The sequence below is a fragment of the Stegodyphus dumicola genome, chromosome 6, assembly GCF_044657685.1.
Source record: "Stegodyphus dumicola isolate Sdum_Otavi_A_Nest chromosome 6, ASM4465768v1".
Taxonomy (NCBI): domain Eukaryota; kingdom Metazoa; phylum Arthropoda; class Arachnida; order Araneae; family Eresidae; genus Stegodyphus; species Stegodyphus dumicola.
This window is the reverse complement of record NC_140773.1, coordinates 119,197,775-119,225,290: the sequence shown is the minus strand read 5'-3', so window position 1 is coordinate 119,225,290 and position 27,516 is coordinate 119,197,775. Positions and strand designations below refer to the sequence as shown.

The window sequence follows — 27,516 nt, the reverse complement described above, 5'->3', positions numbered from 1 at the left end:
TTTCATTATATTCGTTTAATAGTTTCAACTAACAAGCAGATTTTATTTTTCCGAGATTTATAAAGTCAGGATATTTTGAATAAACAAGAATATTTTAACCATTCAAAAATCATCTTTTGTAAAGAATCCGCTGTTCAAACATTTTCAGCAATTATGACATTCGAGTAGCGTGGTGTAAGAATGGGATTTATGGAGAAAAATACAGATGAATGTAAAATACAGCAAATGAATACAGATTGTTTTTTCCTGCGAAATGGCATGCAACTAGATATTTAATGAAATAGATTTTCAGAGTAATGCATCTATGTCGTGTTTACGTTTTCGTACGTAATTCTGTAGAAAACATGCGATGTTATTTTAACAAAATGAAAAGATTTGAAAATGGTTACATAATGTCGTGTTATTTAACAGTGCATGAGATTAAAAGCATCTGCATTAGTAATGCATGAGTGGTGTTTCTTACTCAAAGGTCTGTATCACTTTTAATTTTGTGGAGGAATAAATAAGTTACCGTTTTAAATAATTGTGACAGTTAAGTAGTGAAACTGAAAAACATATATATATTTTGACCACAAATAAATCTAGAACTCAACAAATGTGTGTTTGTGTGGAGGAGGGGGTAATCGACACATGGTAGGATCTTATTTTTAACAGTTACGTACTTTCTACGGTTACGTACTTATTTTTAACAGTTACTAAGTTTCTGAAAGGCGGACAGCTTTCTGCCAAATGTATTGCAATACTAGAAGAGGTTTATCATAACACCTAATGCTTCAAAAATCGTGTTCATTATTACATTTTTCTCAATAGCTAACTGCTAACTGCCCTACACCCGGATACTGGTAGGACATGCCAAATACCGGCTAGCTAGCACACATACACACGCAAAAATAATTGTGGTGAAAGGTAAGAGCTATTTACTTGGCTACTATGTTGATGAGGTGGTGAGCACAGTATCTTCCAGGCTAAATACCTTTTACCGACAAACTTGTCATCGGATTAGAATGCATCTGCTGAAACGAGAAAGCCCCGCTAGAGAATAGCAATCCATTTGGAAGAATTTTTTCTTCACCAGGACTGTGATTTCTCTCATGTCACGGGCCGGTAGCAGTGAGACAACAGAAAATCACCGGGCTTGGATAGATCCCGGAGGGGATAACATTTTTCTTAGCGACTACCAAAAGGAAAGTGCTTCATCATTTCGTAATTTTGAAGATTCTGGTTGAATTAAGTAATGTCGACCACAAGAAGGATAGACATAATAACCAGAAGATTATCAGCTCTAAGTAGATCAGGTCAGCATAGTAATAGCTCTAGCTGTCACTTAAAAAATACAAAGACGTTCATAGCCGCACACATTTAAAAATGTGTGCGCCAGAGAGGCGACGATTATTTTATTCGCGAAATATCAATCAAAAATCTGATCTTTCTTAGACTCGGATATTTAAATTATTCAATAAATAAACTCTGCTAGTATTTTCTAGCGCAACTAAATTTGCATCTTAATGGGAAGGCTTTGTAGAGTCCTGAGTTGTGGATACCAAGAAAGGAATGGAACTGACAGCTGATGAAGAGTTGTCTGGGAAACTGAAAAATTGCTTGAGTTCAGTCCAAGGTACAATGCACACTTTGTTCGGCCAACTTTACATTTTCTTGCTTCATTGTCTCCAGCGCAGCATGAAGGTCTAGTGCAACGTAAAAAGCTTTGCTAACATTTCTGGCACATGTAGCATTGTGTAGGGCCAGGCCGTTTGCAGAGTGACTCTTTTTTCCTTAAGATAGCTCAAATGACTAATACTGTAGGTCTTTTTATTTGATTCAGTTTAAGCAGCTAGATTAGAAAGAGAGAAGACTTATGTTCTCCGGTTCACTGGATTATATGGCTTAGATACTAACCCAGGTTATTTAGTTCACTAATAATGCTTTCTGCAGAGGAGTTGACAGACAATCTAGGTATTACAACTTTCAGCATTTTATTCTCTGTTAATTGGAAAGTGTGAGAGGACATGTTCGTTTCTCCAATTATGTTCTGAATTAATTTGTGGATATTGGGGACTGGAAGAGTAATCTTCAGACGATTCTCTTTCAGTTCTCCAAATATTTTCTACCAGAGATAAAGGAAAGATCTTGTAGGAATTGGAATTGTAGATTTTGGAAATTGTAGATGTAGATGGATGGAGATTGAGTCTGGAGGTTGACTATTGTTTTGGTTGCCTTACGACAGTCTGCAAAGTGACGAACTTTTTTGACCACAGAACTAGACTGGTTGACGTAATCATTGGGTGAGGGGAAATTTAGCTGGAGAGAGTTACGACGAGTGGCAGTAGTATTGCCCACTGAGGTGGCAGGATTTATTGTATTGGACTGGTTTGTTGGTTGGTCATCTGAGATTTGACTTTCCTCGTGCGTATACATATCGCTATTGTAGGCTTCTTGATTTAGCTGGGAGAATCTATTACTGGTAAGATGATTCTGGAATTGTTTTCAGTCTTTTTGCTGGTTCGGCAATAGGTTTAAAGTCGATCGAAAGACCGTGAAAGTTTCCTCAAATTGTGCTTCCAGTTGCTTGATCATTTTTGGTTTGTCAAATTCTTTCAATTTGTAGTATAGCTCTTCCTTAATGCTATACAGGCGGTAATAGTAAGACAACGCTACATCTTTTCTGATGAAAAGTGAGTGTATTCTTTTCTATTATCATTTAAGTAGTACACATTCCTAACTGATTTCAGCTGCACTTAAACGAATGGTAATGATTCCCAGGAAGCTCTATAGTTGATGAGTTCCCAGTCGTGAACTGCCGACACCTCTGGAGGTGTCCGCACAAATTTGAAGACGTGCCCCAGATATCTGACTTCGCAGAGCAACAATTTGCATATCGAAGGACTCAGCTTGAGGTTGGCATCTTTCAGTTTCTGCAACACCTTCTTTATATTTTCTAGATGTTCCCCGAAACTACGGCCCACTGTAATGGTGTCATCTAGGTAGACCAGCCAGGATTCGTACGATAGGCCACGAAGCACTGTCTCCATCATTCGTTATATTTTGCAGGAGTGTTATAGAGTCCAAATGACATGCATTAAACTGTAAGAATCCTTGGCCGTAGTGAACGCAGTTTTCTCTCTATCATCGGGATGATATTCTCTTGCCATTATCCACTCTTGAGGTCCAGAGCGCAAAACCTCTTGTATCCTGATAAGGTGTCTAGAGTATCGTTAATCATAGGAAGAGGGTAACTCTCTTTTTTAGTGATATTATTTAGTCTTCGGTAGTCGACGCAAAATCCTGTCGAGCCATCTCTTCCGGACAAGAACTATGGCAGATGCCCATGGGCTTGTGGATGGTACGCTGATGTTATTTTCTTGCATCACATTCATATGATTTCCAACTTCTTCATGTTTTGCGTACAACAGACGTGTGGGATGTTGCTAGACCGGAGAGTTATCTCCCATATCAATCTGTTGTTGCGTCAGTTTTGTGCAGCAGACATCTCTGGATTTCCTAAAAAATAGATCTTAAAATTCTTTTATTGTTTTCTCTGCAAGTCTTCATTCTTTGGTTAAGTTTGCAATCTGCAGAATTTCTTCGATTAATTTCCATTTGACGTAGCCGAAATTGCAGGTAGCGCTTTATTAACGCACGTAATTAGAATGCATGTTGCTAGCATCTCATCCTCCTGGGTGGTTCTCGGTCTGTGGCTAACATTCGCCACTCTCACAGGAACGCAGTCTCTTGAAAGGTCTACTAATGTCGAAGACACTAATACATCTCTTGGATTAGTTTCCGAGTATTCAATTATTTCAAATTTGAAGTTATTGCTGTTTTTGATGGAGCCCGTTATTAATATTTCGGTCATCGGAGGGATGGTGACATCGAATTTTATTGTTATTTGGTGAGCTGAAGAAATGGTGTTTTTCATTTCAAACACAGCTGTATATCTTCCTTTGAAGAGTGTATCTCGTTATTCTTAATGGCTAGTGTAAAGTCGTGTTTCCGTAAAACGTTTACTCCTAGTATTAATTCGCCCACGATGTTAGCGACGAAAGCCAAGTGCTGGCAGGTCTCATTTCCGAAGGTAGTGGGGATGTTAATTTTAACTTCAGTCGGGATCTTATCACCTATCATTATCCGTAAAGTAACACAGGAGGAGTCCATCGCAGCATTTTCTTCCATTATCGAGCTATATCTGTTCTGACGATTGTTAGCTTTGCACCTGTATCGATGATCATCTTACAAGTATGCTTATTCTTGTACCATTCGACGAATAGTCCGTTATCTCTGCTTATTGAAGAGATCTGGAGAACTTTCAAAGGGGCTACATCTCTACCTGGCAATCTCATGGAGCGGCTGACACCATCCGCTCCGTATGGTTGCCGCATTTGAATTTCTCTGGTTTCACAGTTCCTGCAGAAATGTCCTTCCAGTCCACAATTCCAGCATATGATTGTGTTCTTATCAATGTTGCTTATATTCGGCCTTCTTAACGACTCCCAAATGTATCTTTTCCTTTTTTCAAATAAGCGACATCAAAATTGGGTCTTCTATTGAAACCGTTCTAATAAAATGACTATCGTTTCGAGTCGTTTGTTGAACCGGCTCGAAATTCATGGTATAGACTAAGACATCGAAGTTTAGGTCTTTCTGATCCGCCGATCTGAGAGCCTTCTGAACTTCCGCAACCTTGCTGCATCGATGAAATGCATCAGGCCCATATTCCCGCTGACATCTGATGGAAAGTCCGGCCGGATATGCTTGATTCACCAACCTCTCAATGTTAGTCGCCAGTTCTTGTAGGCATTTTCCTAGCGAGTTTTCAATTGCCAGCGACTACAATCTTTCGCGCATTTTTCCCGAATCTCAGTTCCAGCGCATTCAAGAGCACACTGAAGTTTGAAATCTGGTCTTCTGATAGGACTTCCACCAGGATCGAAAACTGGATCTTATATACACTCCATGATGATTTTCCATCATATGTGCTTTGTTTGATTACTGTATGAGAAGAGACTAGGAGCTACGTAAAATCTTCAAGTTCGTTCTTATACTCCTCAGTCCGTTTTTCTTTCAAAGCATCTTCTTTTTGAAACTTTCTCATTTTTTCTTCAAATCTTTCTTCCACATCTCTATTTTGGCTTCAGTTTCCTCTAACCTTTTCTCCACTTTCTATTTTATGTCTTTAAACTCAGCTTCGGTTTCCTCTTTAAGATCCACAGTGTCACTTCTAATCTTGCTTTCATCCACTTTCATTCAATTGGAATTTCTCTTGCAGCTTTTCTCATCCAGCTTTTATTTCTTTTGACGCGATATTATTCACTCTTGATCTCAGCCTTCATCTCCTCGTATCTGGCCTTCATCTCCTTTTCCCCGGCTTTGATATCTTCTTGTAAGGTTTTTTACAGATGCTAACAAGGCCATCAAAGTCTTCATTTCCTCCGCTATGGGTTTTCCCGGTAGGCGCGTCACTGGCATTCACTCACAAATCCCACTTCTGACATCATGACATCTTCTGACATCCACTTCGATGTACGGGTTCATAGATTTGGGTTAATTGAGGATAACACTTGATGAAGAATCGCAAAACAATTTATTCACCAGTAATACACATTACAGCCACGTTTACAGTCATCTAAAAAACCTACGACGAACATGTTGAAACAATCTGCAACACAGCCTTCAGGCTATAAAGGTGAAGACAGCTTCATGGCAAAGCACTAAACTACGGCTCCCGACTCTGTCGATCGCGCTGAAGCTAATCGCTGAACTCGAGCCACTACTAGATTAAAGAGCTCAAGATACTACTACTCCGCTTGCAGGCAGGGTATATAAAGCTTTAACCTACTTTCGAGAATATTCTCGGAATGAGAGGTTTCGCGCTAAATATTGCAACTCTACCTTCTTCCTACCACTTTCTGGCAACCCTAAACCCGATTTGTGTGTAATCTCTGTTACCGCAGCCTGTATATATATGTAAGCCTGTATTTCCATTTTTTTTGTAACCATATGTGAAAACAAATTGATAAGAAGCTAGAGATCCTAATATCTTGATGGTGATGTGATATGTGACCACTTTCAGAGGTTGTCGGCAATCTAGATAAGAGTTTCCGGGTTTTTCCTAATTGGCTGCACTGAAGTCTAGCCAATTTAGCTCTTTGCAAAGGCATTGGTCGGGATACTAAGTTGTGATATTTAGGCTCTAGAATCTTCGATTTGTGCTTAGATTTGCAAAGATATAATTCCTATTAAAATTTCGATCCCGAGGTAGAAGTACTTTTTGTGTTTTTGATATACTGATCAGAAAAGGTCGCTGAATTCTATTAATAAGCAGTCTTCATTTCTCTTATAGGAATGCTACATATGTGCCTATTTTTTCTATTGCGGTACTATATAAAAATTTACGAAATTTGGACGTATATTGGAGCCCTGCATTCTACGAAATCTTGTGGGAGTAAGACAAGAGTTCTCTTCTCAGCTCATCAAAGGGGGAAACCCATTAAAATTTGTTGTCGATTAATACATCTAAGTACTTAATTTCGTTATGAATTTTTATATTTTTTCCATTCGTTTTAAGTATTACGAGTGATCGTTTGACGCGGTCTTTGAAAGATAACTGTCAGAGATTTTTCTTCAGAAAATATTAATTTTAATTCTCTGCAAAGAATGCTGAAGATATTTATGGTTTCTTAGTTACTGGTTTGCATAATATCACGGGTTCAGCAACTGTCCGAATGATATTGTATAGAAATACAATATCATTCGCGAATGCAATTGCTGTTGAGAGAGATGGCCGTATGAGGATATAATGGAATTAAAAGCTAAATTCGAAAGGCATGCAATCATGCATGAGCTTTGAGAGCATCTCTTTGTTGCTGTCGTTTAATGAAGGTGTTGGTATAATGAATGAATTAGCTCTACGTTTGAAATCCTTAATTAGATGGAATAAGTTTGTAAGGCATTTGACATTATTGAGTATTTCTGGAACACTCTGCGAACGCAGCGAGTCGAATGTATCCACAGTGAGTAGAGAACTGTAGAGTGGAGTTATGTTCTTTATAAAAGGCCATTCACACTGGGGTTTATCTGAGCTAACGGAGTCAGTTCCATGATTCGACTAGCTCCGCTATAAGTGTAGTTCAGATTTTTCATCTCGTTCCGCTTTGAGAAAAACTGTTTTTGGAGTGCTTCGGCTATGTCATATATTTCCGTTATCTGAGATAGACTCCAGTGCGAACGTCCCTTAATTGTATCTTTGAGAAGATGAATGCCTGCAGGGTGGAGTATCTTGGGCGAATGATGAATTGGTTTGAGCTAATACGAGCACATGGCAGATCTGCTGAAAGTCTTATCTAATTTTTAGTTATTTCTTAACTGAAGCAAGTTTCTGTGCCTTAAATGTACATAAAATATAGACAGTTTTAATATAAACATGAGAACTATGTTTTATTAGGATACGATGTGCATTTTTGTTATTTACTGACACATTTATAGTTCTTTCTTGTCTCGTCCCAATGCTCCCTGACACCAGACGCTTATGCAAACATGAGGTCAAGTGACATAGTTTAAAACTAGTATATATTCTTAACATCGCATTATTTAAATAAAGTTTGCAGCAAAATTAAAAATTACATTTAAAATAAAAATGAAAACGATATTAAAAAGATTTTAAAGAGTAATTGTATATTTTATGTTGTATAGTTTAACAGAATGATTCTCTCGGAAACAATAACGAAAAGTTTCTTTCATTTCGATTTTCATTAATAATAGAAGGTTTAACAGATCAAAATACAGTGGCTGTCTATGATACAATGAGAGCCGAAATTAAAAGTAATTAAGTTACTAACTAACATAAATATATGGTAATAGCAAATACTTCTATTAAACAGCTCTTGAGTAATTTATTTTTACATTTAAATTTCTAATTACGATATAAACTGCATTCGATAGGTTAGTCTTTTGAAATGGCTTCGATCTAGTTCTACTATACGACAGTATGCTGTAGCTCTTTTATTTTTATTTAAAAAGCACTGGATGTTTTTGTTTGTATTGTTGGCTCTGATATGAACGGAGCAAATACAATGTAAATCAAAGAGTTAATAAAGTTCTGATAAATTTCGAAGTTTATTTTATGCTTTTTAATATATATATATATATATACCTTTATCAATATCTATATCTCTCTATCTATCAATGAATATATTTGTTCGCCGAATGTTAATAAAATGTCGTCCCCTGTACTAACAGATGTCGGCTACAGACTACTGGATTTATAGCTGTGTGTTATTTTTCCGTGATTTCCAGCAGGAAATCTTGCAATTTAATGCAGGGAAATGTAATTAGCAATGAAACAGTGTGTTAGATTTAAAATTTATATTTTTATTTAATTAAAGTTTACTTTAAAGATATGCAATATTATAATGAAATTTTACAGAATATGCGAAATCCTTCTTTGATGTTTCATAGTAAGAACAAGTCTTTTACAAGGCCGGGTATTCACAAATTTACACATTCTTTTCTACTGTAGTATTCTACAATTAAGGCTTCAGAACAATCCTAGTAAAGAAAAGAAAAATTCAATTCCATTTTGGTTATAAATCAAATTTTCAATGCAAGATAAGTCCGTAAAATAGAAACATTTCAAAAATTTTAGAAAATTTAATTAATTACACGGCCCTTGAAATGACTCATAACGCAGGAAATATTTTAAAATTATTGTTCAGTTAAAAGAATAATTTTTCCTGCTGTACACCAACTCAGTGAGCATTAGAAATTTCACAACTGTACGCTCTATTTTACATTTAATTAAATTTCAATTGCAAACTTTATTTATTTATTTATGACTTTATTAAACTTTTTTTACAAAGTTTATTTGTTTATGACTTTATAATGCAGTTGAAACAGAGCATGGGTACCCAGCATGCATCAGAGGTTACTAGCTATGTAACGAATGATGCAGATATCAAATATCATTCCTGCTTTGGTGACAGTAGCGCAATAAGTAGTTACTTAAGCTTTCGTTGCCTGTTACCAATCACAGTAGAGTTCCTTATGAAACGATTTCATGTACCACTGCACCGAACAACGATACTTTTCAATGAATAGCAATACCAAAACAATGCTTGCTTTACTGAGGTTAAAAATCTAGACTTATTAGAATGGAACCAAACTCTGAAAAATACCATAAATTCGAAACAGCACACGTTTGCTCTAAGAAATCAGGAGTAGTTGTCCCAAGACAACAAATTCACACATCCAGGTCACATTGATAGACTAGCGTAAACTGTGGATTTCGTCTAGTGTATAGATATGTTTCAAATTCGATTACTGGATAAGATGTATATGTTCAGATCTGAAGATTCTCTCAAGATATTAATGACAGAAGAACTCCTTAACTCCATTCCCATGGGATAAGCACATAAGTTTTGTTTTCAAATCGTCTGTTATATCATGAATGCAAATGAAGTCTGTGTTTCCAAGACATTTGGGTCTTTAGTAAAAATGGGTGTCCGCCGATAACATCGCGGACTAAAACGTCGCTGAGTAAACAACGCAAGGCGAAAACGTCGTGCTACAAATCATCGTGGGAGAAAACATCGCAGTTCTAAAACATCGTGGTACAAAATATCGTCGTCGATAATAAAGCGGTTCAAAAACTTCGCAGTTTAAAAATATCGTCGTCGAAAATAAAGCGGTTCAAAAACTTCGCACTTTAAAAACATCGTCGTCGAAAATATCGTGGTAAAATATAAAGTATCTACAAATCATCGCATGGCGATAACATCGCAGACATGCTTTTTTCAGCCTTTAATAACTGTAAATGGATATTCCCATAATGATTTATGAGCGCAAGATGGAAAGACGGATAATTTTTACTTTCATATTTTTTGTTAACTAATAAATTTTTAAGAAGGAGACTTAAGCATAGAAAATTAATGCAACTTATAGCACTTAATAGAATTTTAAATAACAAACTAACAAAGTAATATATATAGTAGTAACAAAGTAATATATATAGTAACAAAGTAATATTAATAGTTAACTAACAAAGGTCATTAATAAATCATTTTTATAAAGTTTTTACTGGTAATTTTTTATGAAAAGTATTATCTAAAAAAGATTAGAAAAAGGAAGGTAAGTAACTGCATAACCTTACTTTTAAAAAATTGCTAAGTTAATTTTGAGATTATTTTCTTCATTTTTGATAATCTAATACACTTATAGAGAAAATTATTTCTTGTTTTGTTTCAGTTTATTCTTAAAATGACATTAAAATTTTCATGCACAGCGTGCAGTCAGTTACTTGAATGCTGATTTTTTAGTTATGAAGAAAGTCAGCTATATAATATTTCAGTAGGTTTTATATTTATTAGATTATGCCAAAGCACACTACGGCTATCTGGTTAAGGGGTGGGATTCCTTTGTGGAGTACATTCTCAGGAACTGGTTCACATGCACATTATACTTTAGGAAAATCACAAAAATCTTCATGCAGCTTTTTTTTTTTTTTTTTTTTTTTTTTTTTGTTAGAAATAATGTACACTTGAAGTGAACTTTCTTGGTGAAAATCTCCCTCTAAGACGAACAGTGTTTTTGAGAACAAACATTGGTTTTAATCATTACGCAAGTTCACCACATTCACTCAAGATTAAAAAGAATGGAATTTTGAGTAGTCGCTTTAAATAGGATTGCTTACGTTTATATTTAGACCGCCTAGACGGTATAGTGGTTTGAGTCGCCGGGCTGCGATACCAAAGGTCCCGGGTTCGAACCTCGGAGAATGCAGGATTGTAACTGTCCTTCATAGGAGGCAAATGTGGCCCACCTATAATTAGGTGTCACCGTAATAAAGTAACCATCACTTAGTAGTGGCCAAACCGAAGTCCGCTGAGGGCCGCCATTGGTAGAAGAAAACTTTTATATTAAGACATTTCTTGTAAGCACTTAGTATTTTATTTAAATTTTCATATACATTTTACTCGAAAATTTTGTAATTACTTATTGAACTTACAGTGACAAACTTCCTAAGACAATTTTAATGTTTTTCTTTTGTGTTTCTTAATTTTCAGAATATCTAAATTTATGCACTCCAGAAATCTGTAGCGAAATTAAAATTAATATTTCTGAGAGAGAGTCTACTTTGTGGCGATTCTTTGTGCTAAGAATGCTTTACCTTTGAAGTATAGGATTTTTTAGTGTGCTGTAGTTTAGTACAACTTTTAGTGTGTTGGTTGTGATTCATACTATGTATTAATACTTGTATATACTCGAAACATATGCTTTTTTTGGAGTAATGGATTGCACAGACTCTCTCTTTTTTGTTCATTTTATTGTTGCAACATGTTTAATTCTTATGTAGTGGTGATGATGTGGGAGTGTCAGGAGCTGTATATAGTCCTTATTTATTTTAAATATTGTCCTCATTCATTTCTGTAGTCTTTATTATGTTGCACATTGTCCTTATTTACTTTGGTAATAACCATGGTTTCTTACTGATCCTGTGACTCAATTATTTTAATGCATGTTATATATTAGTGCATATTTCCCACTAAACATATATTATAAAACTCTATTAATATACGTCTTCAACATATTAAACATGTTTTTGATATAAGAAACACAATTAATTCAAATATACTCATGATTCTGTGAGTTTTTATGAGCAAAAATTTATAATTTTACGTGTGATATAGTGCAGAATATCAAAAACAAGGATGTGCAAGTTGTCAAAATATAAAATCTTTAAATGAAAGGGAAAATACTTTTTTTGAGGACTTAAATACATTTAACAAATGGCATTTGGAGAAGATGATTTTACTGGTTGAAATCTGAATAACTAAATACTGAAAATTTATAAAACTTCTTAAATTGTTTAACCCTTTCAATCCCAATTTATTTGTTGCAACTGACTTGATTTTTTTTATGCCTTCTTGGTAATTATCACAAATGACACAAATCACACTAACAGAAATTGACAGTCTGTCACTAAGCCTCTATAAGAAGATGCGCGCAACAATTTTGTAATGGGAATGTTAAAAATGATGCCTGCTACCAGTGGGACATCAACTATGCAGTAAATTAATGCGTTTAATTCTCTCTAGGTTTCTTTAAACATCTACTGGGACTTAACCCATTGGGACTGAAAGGGTTAAGGGAGAGACATAAATGCTGTATTTCACCGCACTTAAAAATTTCAGAATATTGATTTATGAGTTTTTATAGAAAAGTTCATTTTTTAATAAATGATTACATTTCATATTCAGTTATTCATAAAATGAAATTTTTTCTTTCATTAATAATGGTAGTATATATTTGTTTCGAAAGAGAAGTGAGAATTAGGATTTGCCTGGGAATTGTAGCAGTCTGTATGCAAGATGAAAGCAATTAAGAACTTTTCGGGAAACTAACGCTTGAAGGTCTTAGTTTTGAGTATTGAGTTGAAAAACAAGCTAAGTGGCTGAACTCAGGGGAGGGCGGATGAATTACAGCTATTTATACTATTGGGGAGAGTCAACCATTAGTTAACATCCGTGAGAACGGGTGTTTCGTTCAAGCCTTTTACTCCAGGGTCCTGTCCCCTCTGGCCGCTGAAGGCAATTTGGTTAATAAAAGACAGCTGAAAATTTCGGTCATTACTGATGATGGTCCATGTACAGACAGAAATAGCATTTCTTAACTTCTTAGTATTTGTGTGTTTTACATCTACCATGCAGTTTAAAAAGAGAACCCAGAAAAGTTTAGAGTTCAAACTTGTTTAGATCGCCCTTCCTTGTTTGTTTTTGAAAAAAGGCCCTTTGCCTCTTTTGCATATAAGCATTCATACATACAGATTTATTTAATTAATATATAATTTCATCAATGAATTATATTAAAAATATAGATTTAATTAACATTTTTTCTTTCTTTTTTTGCCTAAGTTCAACGATACGAATAATGAATAATCCAAAATTTTAAACTTTTTCCAATAAAATTACATATCTACGTAGTTCGATTAAAGAGGCGAAACTCTACGATTATACGTATGATAAAAACATCATAAATTCAAACTTTGTCGCTGAGAATGGAAAATATTTAAAATCTGAGGAACAAGATTTTCCAAAATTAAATAATTTTTTTAATTATACAAACTTTAAGCAGTGTCTTTTCAGAACTGTGCATTATGCATTTATTTATTTTTTAAAAATTTCTTTATTATTAAATACTTCTTCAGACCAATAAGAGAAATATACAAATTTTCCCGAAATATGTTTTAATCTGTCAAAACAACTTTAAAAATTTGGTGTCCGGTCTTTAAACACAAAAATTATAAAATTTCCTTTTACGATTTAATGTATTTAAGGAATAAAACTTTAGTTTATGTAAATAATGAGAATAATATAAATACGAAGAAATGAAAAAATATAAGTGCTTTACAAGTAAATGAAATTTGTATAATGCTTTTAAAAGTACTGTGGTTTTTTTTTTTTTTTTTTTTTTTTTTTTTTTTTTCCAGTTCCGCTTTTCGAAATGTTTCATGAATTCCCCTTTCTTCCGATTGCTCAACAAACGCCCACACGACTGTCTTTCTTTATGTCTCGTGTTCACAACGTCTGTTCCTGTACGATTAAATCTACATAATAACAGGACCGAGTAATTCTAAATTAAAATGTAATCTTAATTATCTAATTAATCTTAATTCTAAATTAAAATGTAATCTTTAAAAAAAAATTATTCAAAATAAAATTTAGAATTGTACACAGCCCCTTAATGAATAAAATATCATATATTTCACATCTACGGCCTAGAAACACCATCTACAGCTTTACGGACTGGGAATATCATTTTACGAATTATTATTAACTAAGAGTATGATATATGGCTTTACTAATTGGGAATATGATTTGGCCTTTACGACGAACTGTTAAAAAAATAATCGACGTAACGTCTACATTGATAAGCATAATGCACAATGTTCCAAAGACCTAGTTTAAATTTATATGTGATTATCCACATAACACAATCGTATGATTAATTCTATTCACTTTAACTATCGTTTATAGAATATTTCACATTTAGTACATTTGTGTAACATATTTCATTAAATGTAAGGCAACTTTCTTATGTAAAAGCTAAATAATGTTCATTAATTTTAAAAGTTATATAAACTTGTGGTGATATTTATGATATGACACTAAATAGTTTGCTATAAGATTTGGAAAAATAAGAAAATAGCCATACATTTTCTAGAAACATTTAATTTTTTCTGGAAACATGTTTACTGGAACATTTTTTCCATTATAATTTTTCAGGGACATTTTTTTTAACACCGTGCGTAATAACACTGCGTAATAACAGTACCGTGTGCAATAAATTTTTGTAATGATAATTTTTTATGAAATAATACAGTTGTCCATTTATCCGCACTTCCTGTTATCTGAGGTAATCCACATTACCTTAAATGATTGAATTCCACACATATGATAAGAAAACCTAATTAAACAAAACTTAATTAAAAGACTTAATTAATAAAAAACCTACATAAAATATTTATCAGGACAGAGAATAATGCATATTAATTAATTTTCAGGTTTAAATAACACTGTCTTTCATGTTATTTTTTCCCGTGCAATTCCCGTCTGAGTTATTTATTCTAGCTGAGTACTTCTTTCTCTTCATCATTGTCTCGGTCCTGTTATTATGTAAGAAGTATTAAATTCTTTATAAAAATGCACTAAAAATAAAAATTGTTAGCAAATAAACGCATTGCACAATTTACATACTACATTTACATATAAATATATACGTAAACAACATGTCTAGAATTTAATTGCACACTTTCGACACGTACATTTCGTTTCCATAAAGAGTGTAATCTTTACACAATAGGCTAGGTTGTTTAAATATGGCAAGGCACACGAAGGCTATCAAGCTTAGAGAAAGGATGCCTGCGATGAGGGCTTTCTCGATACCAACCACGAAGCCAGCCTCTTTGCCTGAAATGGCACTGCGTTCAAACTCCTAGCATTCAGTGATTTTAACCATTCGACCACTAATAGGGGTCATGATTACAGTAAGATTAAAGATTATAATTTATAAATTCGAATGCTTTGCGAAACGTTTGTTCATATAAAATTAAATGTGAAACAAAAACAAAAAGATTCAATAAAAAATGAAAATGCGTCAAAAAACGTGCAGAGTGACTTTTAGATTTAAAGCTCATAGCTCATTTCTGATTTTCCTGGTAAACTCAATCTTAAGTTTCTCAAGTAAATGGTTTTCTTATAGTCTTGTAGTATGATAGTGGCTGTGATCTACATGCATCTGGTACTCGCTGCTCGACAATACGTGGATAAATATCGATAGAGACCTCGAGATACGTAATTAATAAAGTACTTCTGATAAAACTCAACATTCAGATCACTATAATAGTCCAGTTGTACCAAAAAATATGACACGGAAGTTTACCACTTTACTTAGAGTATAATATGCTTATATAAGACATCTCTATAACTAAAATTTGGATGTTGGATTGCTGTATTTTTTACTCTTTTTATTTTAATTCTACACAGATATTTTTATTCTAACTAGACTCATCTCTCTTTCTATCTTCATTTTACTTCTACTTGTTTATCATAAAATTTCAGTCTAATCATTTTAAGATTCAATTACTATCTGATATTTGATTTAAAGATCTTTTTCTTTGGGTTTGAACCATTTTAAAATAATTAAATAATTTATTCCGATTTCAAAACTCTGTTTACTAGCTTTTCTCAGTAAAGATGCTAATATTTGTTACCTGAAAGGAACCTCGAGTTTAATTTTTATTAAATTTTTAATCTGTTCCAGCACTATATACAAAAACTGCTCATTAGTTTTAAACTAGCAATAATGATTCCAGATACACAAAAATAAATCAAATTGTAAATTGCTTAGCTGACATTTTTCAGTTCACAGAAATTTTCCTGGTGTTTAACTACTAATAAACATATACTAACTGTGTTCAATAATGGAACACCTGCTTATTTTTACTTAACAAACTGTAAAACGCCATTTTAGCCTGATGGGGAAACAGGTGGCTCCTGCCTCGAGAAAACCATTGTTTGACAATTAGGTAAATAATGTATGTCTGATGCTCCAAGCCTTAGTTGTACCTGAAACTCGGAAACTTAACTGCATTTTCTGTCAGAGAAGCCAACATGCCGTTACACTATATCATCAGCCAAAAGAACCGTAAACAACTTATGATGAAAGGATACATCTATAATTTTGAAAGTGATAGTGCTGAAAAAAGTATTTGGAAATGTGTAGAGTATTTTACTTGTAAGTGTAAAGGGCGAATTCACACTCAAGATGATAATATCATTCTTGAAAAATCTCACGGGCATCCTCCAAATGCTGGCAAAATTACAGCCAAAGAGATTATGAGTTCAATTAAAGAGCGTGCGGTAACAACGCAAGAATCGACACATTCTTTAGCAGCAGTTGGTACAATTGGTCTTCCTTGTTCTGTTTCAGGGCATATACCACCAGTGGAAAATATTAAAAAAATTATTATGCTCGACACGGAGAAATGCCATTGCATAATCCTAGATGTCTTGAATAATTAGTAATCCCAGAACAGTTTTCAAAAACACTAAAAGAAGAGAAATTTTTGTTGTATGACAGTGGAGTGCAGACAGACAGAATTCTAATTTTTTCGACCCTCAGAAATCTGGACTTCATGGCTGAATGTCCGAACTGGTTTGCTGTTGGAACTTTTAAAGCAACACCACCGCTTTTCAGTCAGATTTATACAATCCATGGTGTTAAATATGATAATGTGATACCTTCAGTGTATGTATTAATGCCAAACAAACGCGAAGAAACATACAATAGAGTATTTAAGGTGATAAAATCTTTGAAACCGAATCTGCAGCCCAAAACTGTAATGACTGATTTTGAAAAGGCTGCCATAAATGCCTTTAAAAATTCCTTTCCGAATATCATTCAGAGAGGATGTTTTTTTCATTTAAGTCAGTGTGTGTATAGAAAGATTCAGTCTGCAGGTTTGCAAAGTAAATATGAAACTGATCCGAATTTCGTTTTGGAAATCTCTCAACTTGCAGCTTTGGCTTCGTTCCTACTTCAGATGTCATTGAAGCATTTGAACAATTAATATCATCTACTTATTTTGTAAATAATATGAACATCATTCAGCCAATCATAAATTATTTTGAAAACACATGGATTGGTAGATTTACTCGTCGTGGACAACGTCGCAGACCAGTGTTTGACATCCCTCTTTGGAACTGTTATGATGCTGTAAAAGTTCCAAGGACAAATAATGCGGTTGAAGGATGGCATCGCAGATTCAACGAACTTATGAACGGATTCTATCCAACAATCTGGAAATTTATTGATTGCTTAAAAAAGGAACAAAATTTAAATTCTATAAAAATTGAACAATACATTGCAGGTCACCATCCACCAGCAAGAAGAAAAGTTTACAGAGATACATCTCTCAGAATTCAAAAGATTGTAAATGAGTATAATGATCGGCCTATTTTAGACTATTTAAGGGGAATAGCCTACAATTTTAAACTGCAGGTGTAAATTTTTTATACATTAATTAATGAGGATGTTTAATGTCTGATATAATTATACATGTTTTTATTACTACAGCTTTAACATGAGTCGTAATTACATTATATTTTCTGAAAAATATTAGGCGAACTTTTATGCTCTTAGAGTTCATATTTACAATTATACTAGCTTTCATGAATATATGTGAATGATATTTTACTCCATATAATGTGTTTTATTTATGCCTCTTTGGTATAATGTGTTTTATTTAAGCCTCTTTGGTATAATGTGTTTTATTTAAGCCTCTTTGGTATACACTCTTTGGTAGTATAAATCAAATTTTATTTCATCAGAGAAATTATGAACGACAAATGATGATGCCTTGTTCGTTTAAATATCATTTATTAACTGAAACGGTATGCGAAGCTAAAATTTATTGGAGATTTGGTATTAACAATAACGATATTTTTGAAAAATTCCTATCAATTAAAATTTTATTTCGTTTCATTTTTCATTAATTCATATTTGTGTGAGAAAATGACTTTAGAGTATTTGTTTACAGTGGATAAATTTTTAGCTCAATAAGCTATCTATATTTTAATAAAATTCAGTAAATTTAATACCATTGTGGATGCATATAAAACGAAATTTTCAATTTCTATTCCTTACTGAAATCATCCTGATCAGGCAGCTTAATATTAAAGAATACGTTTAAGAGTATTTTTTAACTCCTAAAGCAATGGGAGATATATTTACTTAATTTTATCTCAAATGCTAATAAGATTAGACTTTTAATGGCTTTTCTTGTAACTTACTTTGATATATCAAACTTATATACGTGGCCCTTAAAACTTATATACTTATATATGTAAGCCCCTTTTGTCTTTCTGAAAGATTCTTAAAAGAAAAACTTTTTCATATATGACACCATTATGTTTTGAGACAATACGGTATTTTATTGCGTATTTCTGCATATTTAAGAGGGGGAAAATTTGAAAACTGAGGTAAGAGATTTGCTTTTAAATCCCTAGTCATTTCAATTTTGATCAATACTGATTATATAACATAATTTTAAAGTAATTTATTATATGACAGTAATGTAAATTTAACGTTAAAAATCCTTAACAGCAGTTTTTCATTTGCTAAATATAGAATGATATATAAATGGAAATTTTATTTGATAAATATGAAAGGTATTTTAGAGAGTTTCATGTTTTTCTGCAATGGGTAACACTATGAACATCGGTCTTTTGTTACAAAAATACATTCTCAAAATATGCTTATGGTTTTCCATGTATAGCTTAATTGAAAACATTTATGAAGCAATATTAAATATTAGTTCTAACTTAGGCGGAAATTTCTGCTATGTTTACAGTTTTCTCGCGCTCCTAATTTTTTAAATGTATACAATGAAGTTTTTATTATTTAATTAATCTTTTATAACTGCATTAATAGATGGTACATTATTTGCAAAGTTTTGACATGATATCACCTTTTTTACGAAATGAAGGAAAGTAAAATTATTGTTTATTCTTAAGCTACAAATTTTGAACAAGGCTGACATATCTACGCTAAATTTTATAATGGTACCATAAATATTTTTCATTATTCAATAACAACTATAAATTTTTATAATTACTTAAAAATAGTAAAAGAGTGGATTATAAAGCACTGTGTTTAATAAAAATAATATAATATTAAGAATGGCAACTTTTGATTAAAATATAGATTCAAAATATTATTTCCTGACGCACTGCAAAATCTGAAAATAACACAGTCTATAGTAAACGAATTTTTCAGGATGCACTTTTGGATATAATTTAATCTGAGAAATAAACATTAATACAAGGTGATTATGTAAGTCAACAAACAATCTCTATACTGCTTCATAAAATAGATGACTTATGATGGAAAAGTCTTCTTTTATAAAATACTGTGGTTTAATGTTGTAAACGAAGTTTCAGCTTAAGTTTTGAAATTAATATAGAAGGAAAGTTAAAAAGAGTCTTTCAAAACTAACAAGTTAGCATATGAATAACATTAGGGAAGAATATAAAACACATTTCAGTATACATTCAGTATTTATTTCACAATAAGGAAACATTTTTCACTATATAAATAGCATAAGGAAATACTTTTTCAGTATATGAATGTAAAAACACTTTTCAGTATATATCCAGTACTTATTTCAGTATAAAAAACCCATTTGATTATGTAAATAGCATAGGGAAAGAGTTTTTCAGCATATGATTCATATATTATATTCATATATTAATATATCGATTTCTTTAATCAACTTTCGATTTCTTTAAAAAACATTAACATTTAAGAACTAATCAATAGAAAAAATGCAAATAAACAAAAAGTAAACATATATAATTAAAATAAAACTTTAACAAACATCCTCTATACGTAAAAAGCAAATTTAAAGTTAATTAAATTTTAAATTATGAAATTTAATTGCAAACAAGTAAATGATTAATTATTGCTGCGAACTAATCTACAATATCATTTAAATTCTGAGAGCATATATAAATTACGTGAAAGTATCAAAATCCATGAATAAATATATAATTTCAAAAAATGTTTTAATCGTAAAAAAAAATTTTAAAATGCATAAGTGAATAATTGTTGAGCAGGCAGGAGACAAACTTATCAAGGGAAGTTGCCTCCAAACCTAACTCTTCAATTATTCAATTCGTGTTTCGTCATCCATGTATTCATAATTTAAATGATATTGCAGATTAGTTCGCAGCAATAATTAATCATTCATTTGTTTACAATTAAATTTCATAATTTAAAATTTAATTAACTTTTAATTTACTTTTTACGAATAGAGAATGTTTTTAAATTCAAATTTCATTACTTAAATCAATGCGCAAGAGAATTATTTAAATTTAATTTAACTTAATGTTTATTAAAAGTAAAACTATTATTTAACTAAAATATTTATTCCTTTTAATTAAAATAAAAATGTATTTTTTATTCACGAGAGATGCCTTTGACAAGAATTTTTATGTCGGTTATGGAACTTGAAGGGCATCAAAAGAACTTTTGAAATCTGCACTGAGATTGAACTTATTGAGATCTGTAGTTTTCAAAGCTTTATTCTTTTTATATGAGATAAGGTTGGTTTGTGTAAAAAAAAAAAAAAAAAAAAAAAAAAAAAAAAAAAAGGTCTAAAATGAGAAAAGATATATTTTTTTTTTTACTTTTCAAACGAAAATATCCAATGCTCCTCAGCTGACTACCTCCTATCCAACCTTTTCACATTTTAAATGATTTTTAAAATTATTTGGATGATTACTCCAGGAACCAAACCTTTTTTAGTAAGATCGGTCAAAAGTACGCAATTTGTCTAGTAATTTAATGAAAAAAAAAAAAAAAAAAAAAAAAAAAGAAAGACATGAAAGAAAAATAAGATATTTACACCAGTTTTTTTTAAATAATATTGTTATTATTTAGTAAAATCATATCTTCTTCTATAATGCATACCACATTACTTCATTTTGTTTAAATTGTAGAAGATATTAAAGTTAAGTAAAAATTTCAATTTACCTTTGAATGCCACTTCTAGATACTTTTACAACAGGTAAACGAGTAAACAAAAAGTTAACATTTCTAGTCTCTTCTCCTGAAATTAAGCTCATACTCTATACATAACTGTAAATAAATTAAATGAATATTGTAGAAAAAGTAGAAATTTTCTTCATTAAAATTTCTGAATTTATGTGTTCATTGATACTGGACTATCAAAAATGCAAATTGTGTGTCTTTCAAATTGCAAATTCATAGATATGCAAGAAATTCATATTATATTTAATTGTAGGGAGTTATGAAACTAGCATTATTTTCAGTCATAAATGTAAAGACCTACATTCATTTAAGTCAATCAGAGTTTTACGTCTGCTTTCTAAACATTTGTCAATAAAATAAATATAACTCAAATATTTTTGTATACAAATCAGAAAGACCTTAGAAAGAGATGTAACCAGATAGCCATTATCTATACTGTTTTAATGATTTGAAGCATCATAATATGCATTTTTGTAAGACTCATTTGATAACAATGTAGTTAGCTAGGTCATTAGTGAAACAATCATAGATGACTCAATGCTAAAGGAAAAGATGCAAGAATTCTGAATACAGTTGAGAAAATTCATAATTATCTGTTTGTTTTATAATTCTACATTTCCTGTGAGCTATAATTTTATTGCAATTCTTACCCATTACAATTAGGAATATATTAATCCTAGAAGCATTTGTCATTCATTTAAAAGAAATTCAAAACAATTTAGAGAAACTACTATTTTCTACTTTTATATATGTATTAGTTTTCAATAACAAGAGGATTTCCCAAAAATTTTGGTCCAGTTTAATGCAAAATTAGAGCACAAAATTTAAATCATATTTTTCGTATCAATTCATTTTATGATGAAACTGAAACATTCGAAGTTTATTGCAAAAGTTGCCTTCAAGAAGCAAAATGATTGTGTCACAGTATCAATGCGAATTCGTAAATATTACTAAAATGCATTACTATAATATGTAATATAATAAGGACAAGTAAATACGGACAATATACAAAACTAATAAGGACTATATGTAGTCCTCTTAACACGCACCATCACCACTACACTTTATATAAAAATTAGTTATATTTTAACAATAAAACGAAAAAAAGTTTTTTTTTTTTGAGCAATCCAGCACTCAAAAAAGCATGTGATTCGATTTTATACAAGTATAAAGTATGAATCATAGCCAACATGCTAATTAAGCCTTACGTGAATATTAAAAAGAACACATATCGGAGTATAAAAAATGGGTAACTCCATGAAGTTATAAACTTATATGCAACATTTTGTTCTTTTTGTTACATGCAGATGCAATAATAAACATCGTAGTAGAGGTTTTATGGCTGGGAAAAGAGATAGAGAAGCTTTTTTTCCCTCCCTGTGGAGTGTAAGAGGAAGAAAATGTTTAACGTTGAGGTAAAGAAATCCAGATAAGCAATTAGTATAGTTGTTGTTTACAGTGGTGCACATAGATAAACTGAATTCTACATTTACCTAATAACACACCTCTCATTGACTTAGCTATTTCACAGTATATCTTTGCTTATTATTGTGAACTGAGAAACTAAAACTACAGTTAATTACAGATTAAAAAAACAATAAGATTTGTAAAATTATTAAAACAAAAAGTTAATTTTGTTTGATTTAAAACGTACACTATGGAACTTAACATGCATTCTTTCAAGATATCTTTTTCCAATAGTTTAATGCCTAGAAGCACTAAATACTTTCATTTTTTTTTAAACAATTTCTTTCTGGATACTTTAATTAAAAAAATCATGCACGAAGCGAACCCGGATTTTAAAATTTAATTATGATTGATATTCAAAATAGTATGTTTCTAAAGCATATATGATTCATAAATATGTATTCATTTCATAAATATGTATTTATGATTCATAAAAATGTTATATTTTCTTATTCCAAACAATTTGTCATATAAATACAAAAAGAAATTGTACTTGAAACGTTTCAGTCAGTGAAAAGAAAAGGCAATATAAAATATGTACAGTTTTTATCCTTGAAATCTACATAAAGGAAATTCGATTAAGTTTTTATTTCACTAAATTTTATCTTTAATTAAAAACCTACAAGAAAAATTAGTCTCTTCAAAGTTGCTAGGCAAAGAATCGATACAAAATAGAATCTCACTCAGAAATATTAATTTTAATTTCGCTACAGATTTTTGGCGAGCATAATTTAAGATATTCTGAAAATTAAGAAATACCGAAGAAAACATTCAAAATTGTCTTAGAAAGTTGGCCACTGTAAGTTCAACAAGTAACTACAAAATTTTCGAATAAAATGTATATGAAAAATTAAATAATACTTTTAAAGTGCTAAATAAGAAATGTCTAAATCTAAAAGTAAATGTAAGCAATGCTATTTAAAGCGACTACTCAAAATTCCATATCTGTTTAATCTTGAGAGAATGTAGTGAACTTGCGTAATGATTAAAAACCAATATTTATTATTCTCAAAAACACTGTTCGTCTTAGAGGGAGATTTTCACAAAGAATGTTCACTGCAAGTATACATTATTTCTAAAAAACAACAACAAAAAAAAAAAAAAAAAAAAAAAAAAAGCTGCAGGAGGATTTTCGTGATTTTCCTAAAGTATAATGTGCATATGAACCAGTTCCTGAGAATGTACTCCACAAAGGAATCCCAAACCCCTTAAGCAGATAGCCGTAGTGTGCTTTGGCATAATCTAATAAATCTAAATTCTACTGAAATATTATGCATAGCTGACTTTCTTCATAACTAACAAATCGTCATTCAAGTAAGTGACTGCACGCTGTGCATGGAAATTTTAATGACATTTTAAGAATAAACTGAAACAAAATAAGAAATAATTTTCGCTATAAGAGTATTAGACTAACAAAAGTGAAGAAAATAATCTCAAAATTAACTTAGCAATTTTTTTATAAATATGGTCATGCAGTTACTTACGTTCCTTTATCTAATCTTTTTAGATAATACTTTTCATAAAAAATTACCAGTAAAAACTTTATAAAAATGATTTATTAATGACCTCTGTTAGTTAACTATGTCGGTTTAAAATTCTATTAAGTGCTATAAGTTGCATTAATTTTCTATGCTTAAGTCTCCTTCTTACTTTTTCAGCTAAAATTTATTAGTTAATAAAAAATATGAAAGTAAAAATTATCCCTCTTTCCATCTTGCGCTCACAAATCATTACGAGAATATCCATTTACAGTTATTAAAGCCTGAAAAAAGCATGTCTGCGATGTTATCGTCATGCGATGATTTGTAGATACTTTATTTTTTACCACGATATTTTCGACGACGATGTTTTTAAACCCCGAAGTTTTTGAACCGCTTTATTTTCAACGATGATATTTTGTACGGCGATGTTTTAGAACTGCGATGTTTTCTCTTTGCGATGTTTTCTCCCACGATGTTTTGTAGCACGACGTTTTCGCCTTGCGTTGTTTTCTCCGCGATGTTTTCGGCTGTAACCTAAAAATGTAATACCTAACGTAGAAGTGTTCTTCTAATATGCGAAATGTTATAAAATAAGAGACTCGATCCAATAACTAACTATACAAATTTTTGCAAAATGAGGATTGCCTGAATATTTACATCAATAAACCGAAAAACTAAGACGATTAAAACAGTGATAAAAATTAACTATCAGTTACGAAGATTATGAAATCAGATCCGCAATAATGAACAGAGGATTTAATTTCTGCAAATTTGGATAATTATCCCGATCTCTGGAATAATCAAATAAATAATCTTTTGTCATCTTCTTATAATATGTGAAAAACCCAAATTAAGCTATAATATGATGCAACAGGCCACAATTACGAAGTTTTGCACCGCATTTCGTTTTTAATATTAAATAAATTAAAACTGTGGAAAACAAAAATTTACTGGAATGACACATTAGTAATATTAAATTTCGTAGCTGCAGAAGCCATAGATCCTCGAACTATACCAAATTTCTAAATAAAAACGTCTGTTACTTCTCATAGCTTTTTTCTTATGTTCATATTCTAACTCAATGTAATTTCAGGGAATTTTGAGCTAGATTAATGATAGTCGCTTCAGAGCTGAATGAGATAATTAACTATTTTCAAGAAAAAGAACAGCTTGCTAGAGATGAATATTTTACTATTTATATATTTACTTTATTTATTTTTACTTTCTTAAAAATTTAGAAACAAGAATGCATATTTTCCTTTAGATAAACTATATATTACCTTTACACTTTCGCTAAGGTATTTGTGAATTTGTGACAATGGGATGTATTTACAATGTTCGATATTTTCAGTTTAAATTTTTAATTTGAATAAATTTAAAGTACTGCGCATTTACAATAAATGTTTATAGAAAGTTAAGACAAATTTCTTCCCATGATCTTAAGCTGAAATCCGATCTCTTTAAATAACAAAATGAGCCTCTCACTCAGTCGGAATGCATATAATATAGTATTTGCTTCAATGTGAAACGAATTGTCGTTTCAAAAGCACTTAGTACATGAAACACTAAAACCAATGAGTTTCTGAAACATAGGCGGAGTCTGATATCAATGTTGTATTTGACAGAGAACTACTCTAAGTAACTCAAATGCGTGAGAGTAATCTTTCTCAACTAATGACAGGTAAATGTTTGCGGTTCAAGTGAATTCGGAAGCCTTTTGAAGTATAGAAGTATCTGTTCTCACCGTCACATTGAACTAGAACCAGAAATGGTTTAAAACGAAGAGGAGATACTCTGAAAATAACCATTTCTATAGGCACCAGCAGATGTTACGAAACTCTTTTCTTTTAGACACTGGTGTGACTGGTCACCGAAAATGAACTTAGTCGAGAGCAACCCTACAGTTATATAAGAATTCGATCCAAGAAGGAAATACATAAATTAGCTACCTCTTAGAAAATACACTGATCATATCGCCAACGTTATGCTTTTAAAGGCACTGATTTTTTCGATGAGTTGTTTAGCTCAAGATAACATTTAAATTCGTTTGCCGTAGTTTTCTGTATCAAATTATTAGAGATGCATCATACTGGAGAAGAAAGTGCCTTACGTAGTGCTGACATAAAGGGAGTAGTCAAAACTATGGATCCATTGTGTGCAGCTACAAATCAGAAGATAGGAGGGATAGATAAAAAAGAAGTTACATGTCTATAGTTCAGAAAAGATTTGATTACCATAGAACCGCATGCTTACAATTCTCAGTGTAATCGCCTAAAATATTTACCATCTTCTTTCAAGAGACTGATAGGTGTGGTATACCATCAACACGTTTATTTATGCAGATTTCCTACCGCGGTTTATACAGCTCAGTTTATAGCATGGATACTTCCACCCTACAGTTTAATAGATCTTTCTCGGTGGTTCTTTCTTTTTGTCAAAGATATCATAATCGTGCGAATAATGTTGGAGGAGTAGGACTGGTGTTCTAGTATCTCTCATTGTCATTCTCACGGGAGATCCATGACAGTTCTAGCATTATGACACCGCGCAATACCATTGAGGAAGAAACAATCTACATATGACACAATCTGTGTCCGGCGTTCAGGAGAAAGCGACGATATTTCTTGGTGACTATTCCCATTATCTTTATGGGGATGTGAGGCATCGGAATATCATTCCAAAAATGCCACTGCCTTCTTCTGAGTGTTGAACGCAGAACATTTCAAGTTACGAATCTCCTCATTCTTCACGATACTGCATCCTAAATTATTGCGAGCGCTATCAGGGAGCACGTGCCAACGTGAACATAAAAGGTAGCGGAACACCGGCCATAGAATTATGATCAGTACGCCAAAATGAAATAGCCATGGGAAAATATCCATTATAAGAGTAGAAGTTTTGTACCTTCAAGAGTGGATACTTCGAGGCATGAATAGAAATGGACGGGCTGATGGTGTAATAAGCCTTGCAATAACTTGTCCGAAGATCGTAGACAAATCAAATGGTTATACTGAGGTATAAAATGTGGATGTACTTATGGAAATAAATGTCTTTCCAGAATTATCAATCTTTTTCCACTACTGTTTATTCAAACTTGTGTTTTGAGAAGTTAGTACTATGTATTATCAAATTTATATTAATTCAGAACTCGTACAGGGCATGGGTAAAAGCAACAGTTCCGAGGTGCTATCGTTCTAAAAAGTGTTCGTATTCATTCCCAAATGCTGCCAGTTCAAAATAGAAGTGCCAGTTCTAAGTAGAATATGGAGTTGGCTGTAAAGAAGCTCGGTCCTTAACGCTGAATTAGAAATTGGGAAATGGAGGTCAGTGACTTCAATAGATGAGACGTGAGTATTTCCTTTCACTCTAATGTTTCTATATCGGTATATAAAGAAAAATACCAACACTGAAACACACAGGTGAAGCTGAAAATAAATTCTTAAGGGCTAATTAGTTTCAACATTTT

The 27,516-nt window shown here is 31.9% G+C and overlaps 1 protein-coding gene across 2 annotated transcripts in view; it reads right to left on the bottom strand.

Annotated features, from left to right (window-relative positions):
• Positions 1 to 8,451: 8,451 nt before the first annotated feature.
• Positions 8,452 to 27,516, bottom strand: part of LOC118204708 (uncharacterized) — an 85,156-nt gene continuing 66,091 nt past the window's right edge. Inside the window, exon 7 of one of the 2 annotated variants that reach the window (XM_035377007.2) lies at positions 8,452 to 8,541. In XM_035377007.2, coding sequence (XP_035232898.1) covers positions 8,482 to 8,541 — 60 coding nt within the window. In that variant the 3' untranslated portion in view covers positions 8,452 to 8,481. The remainder of the gene's footprint in view (positions 8,542 to 27,516) is intronic. The other variant, XM_035377009.2, reaches the window with a different exon arrangement.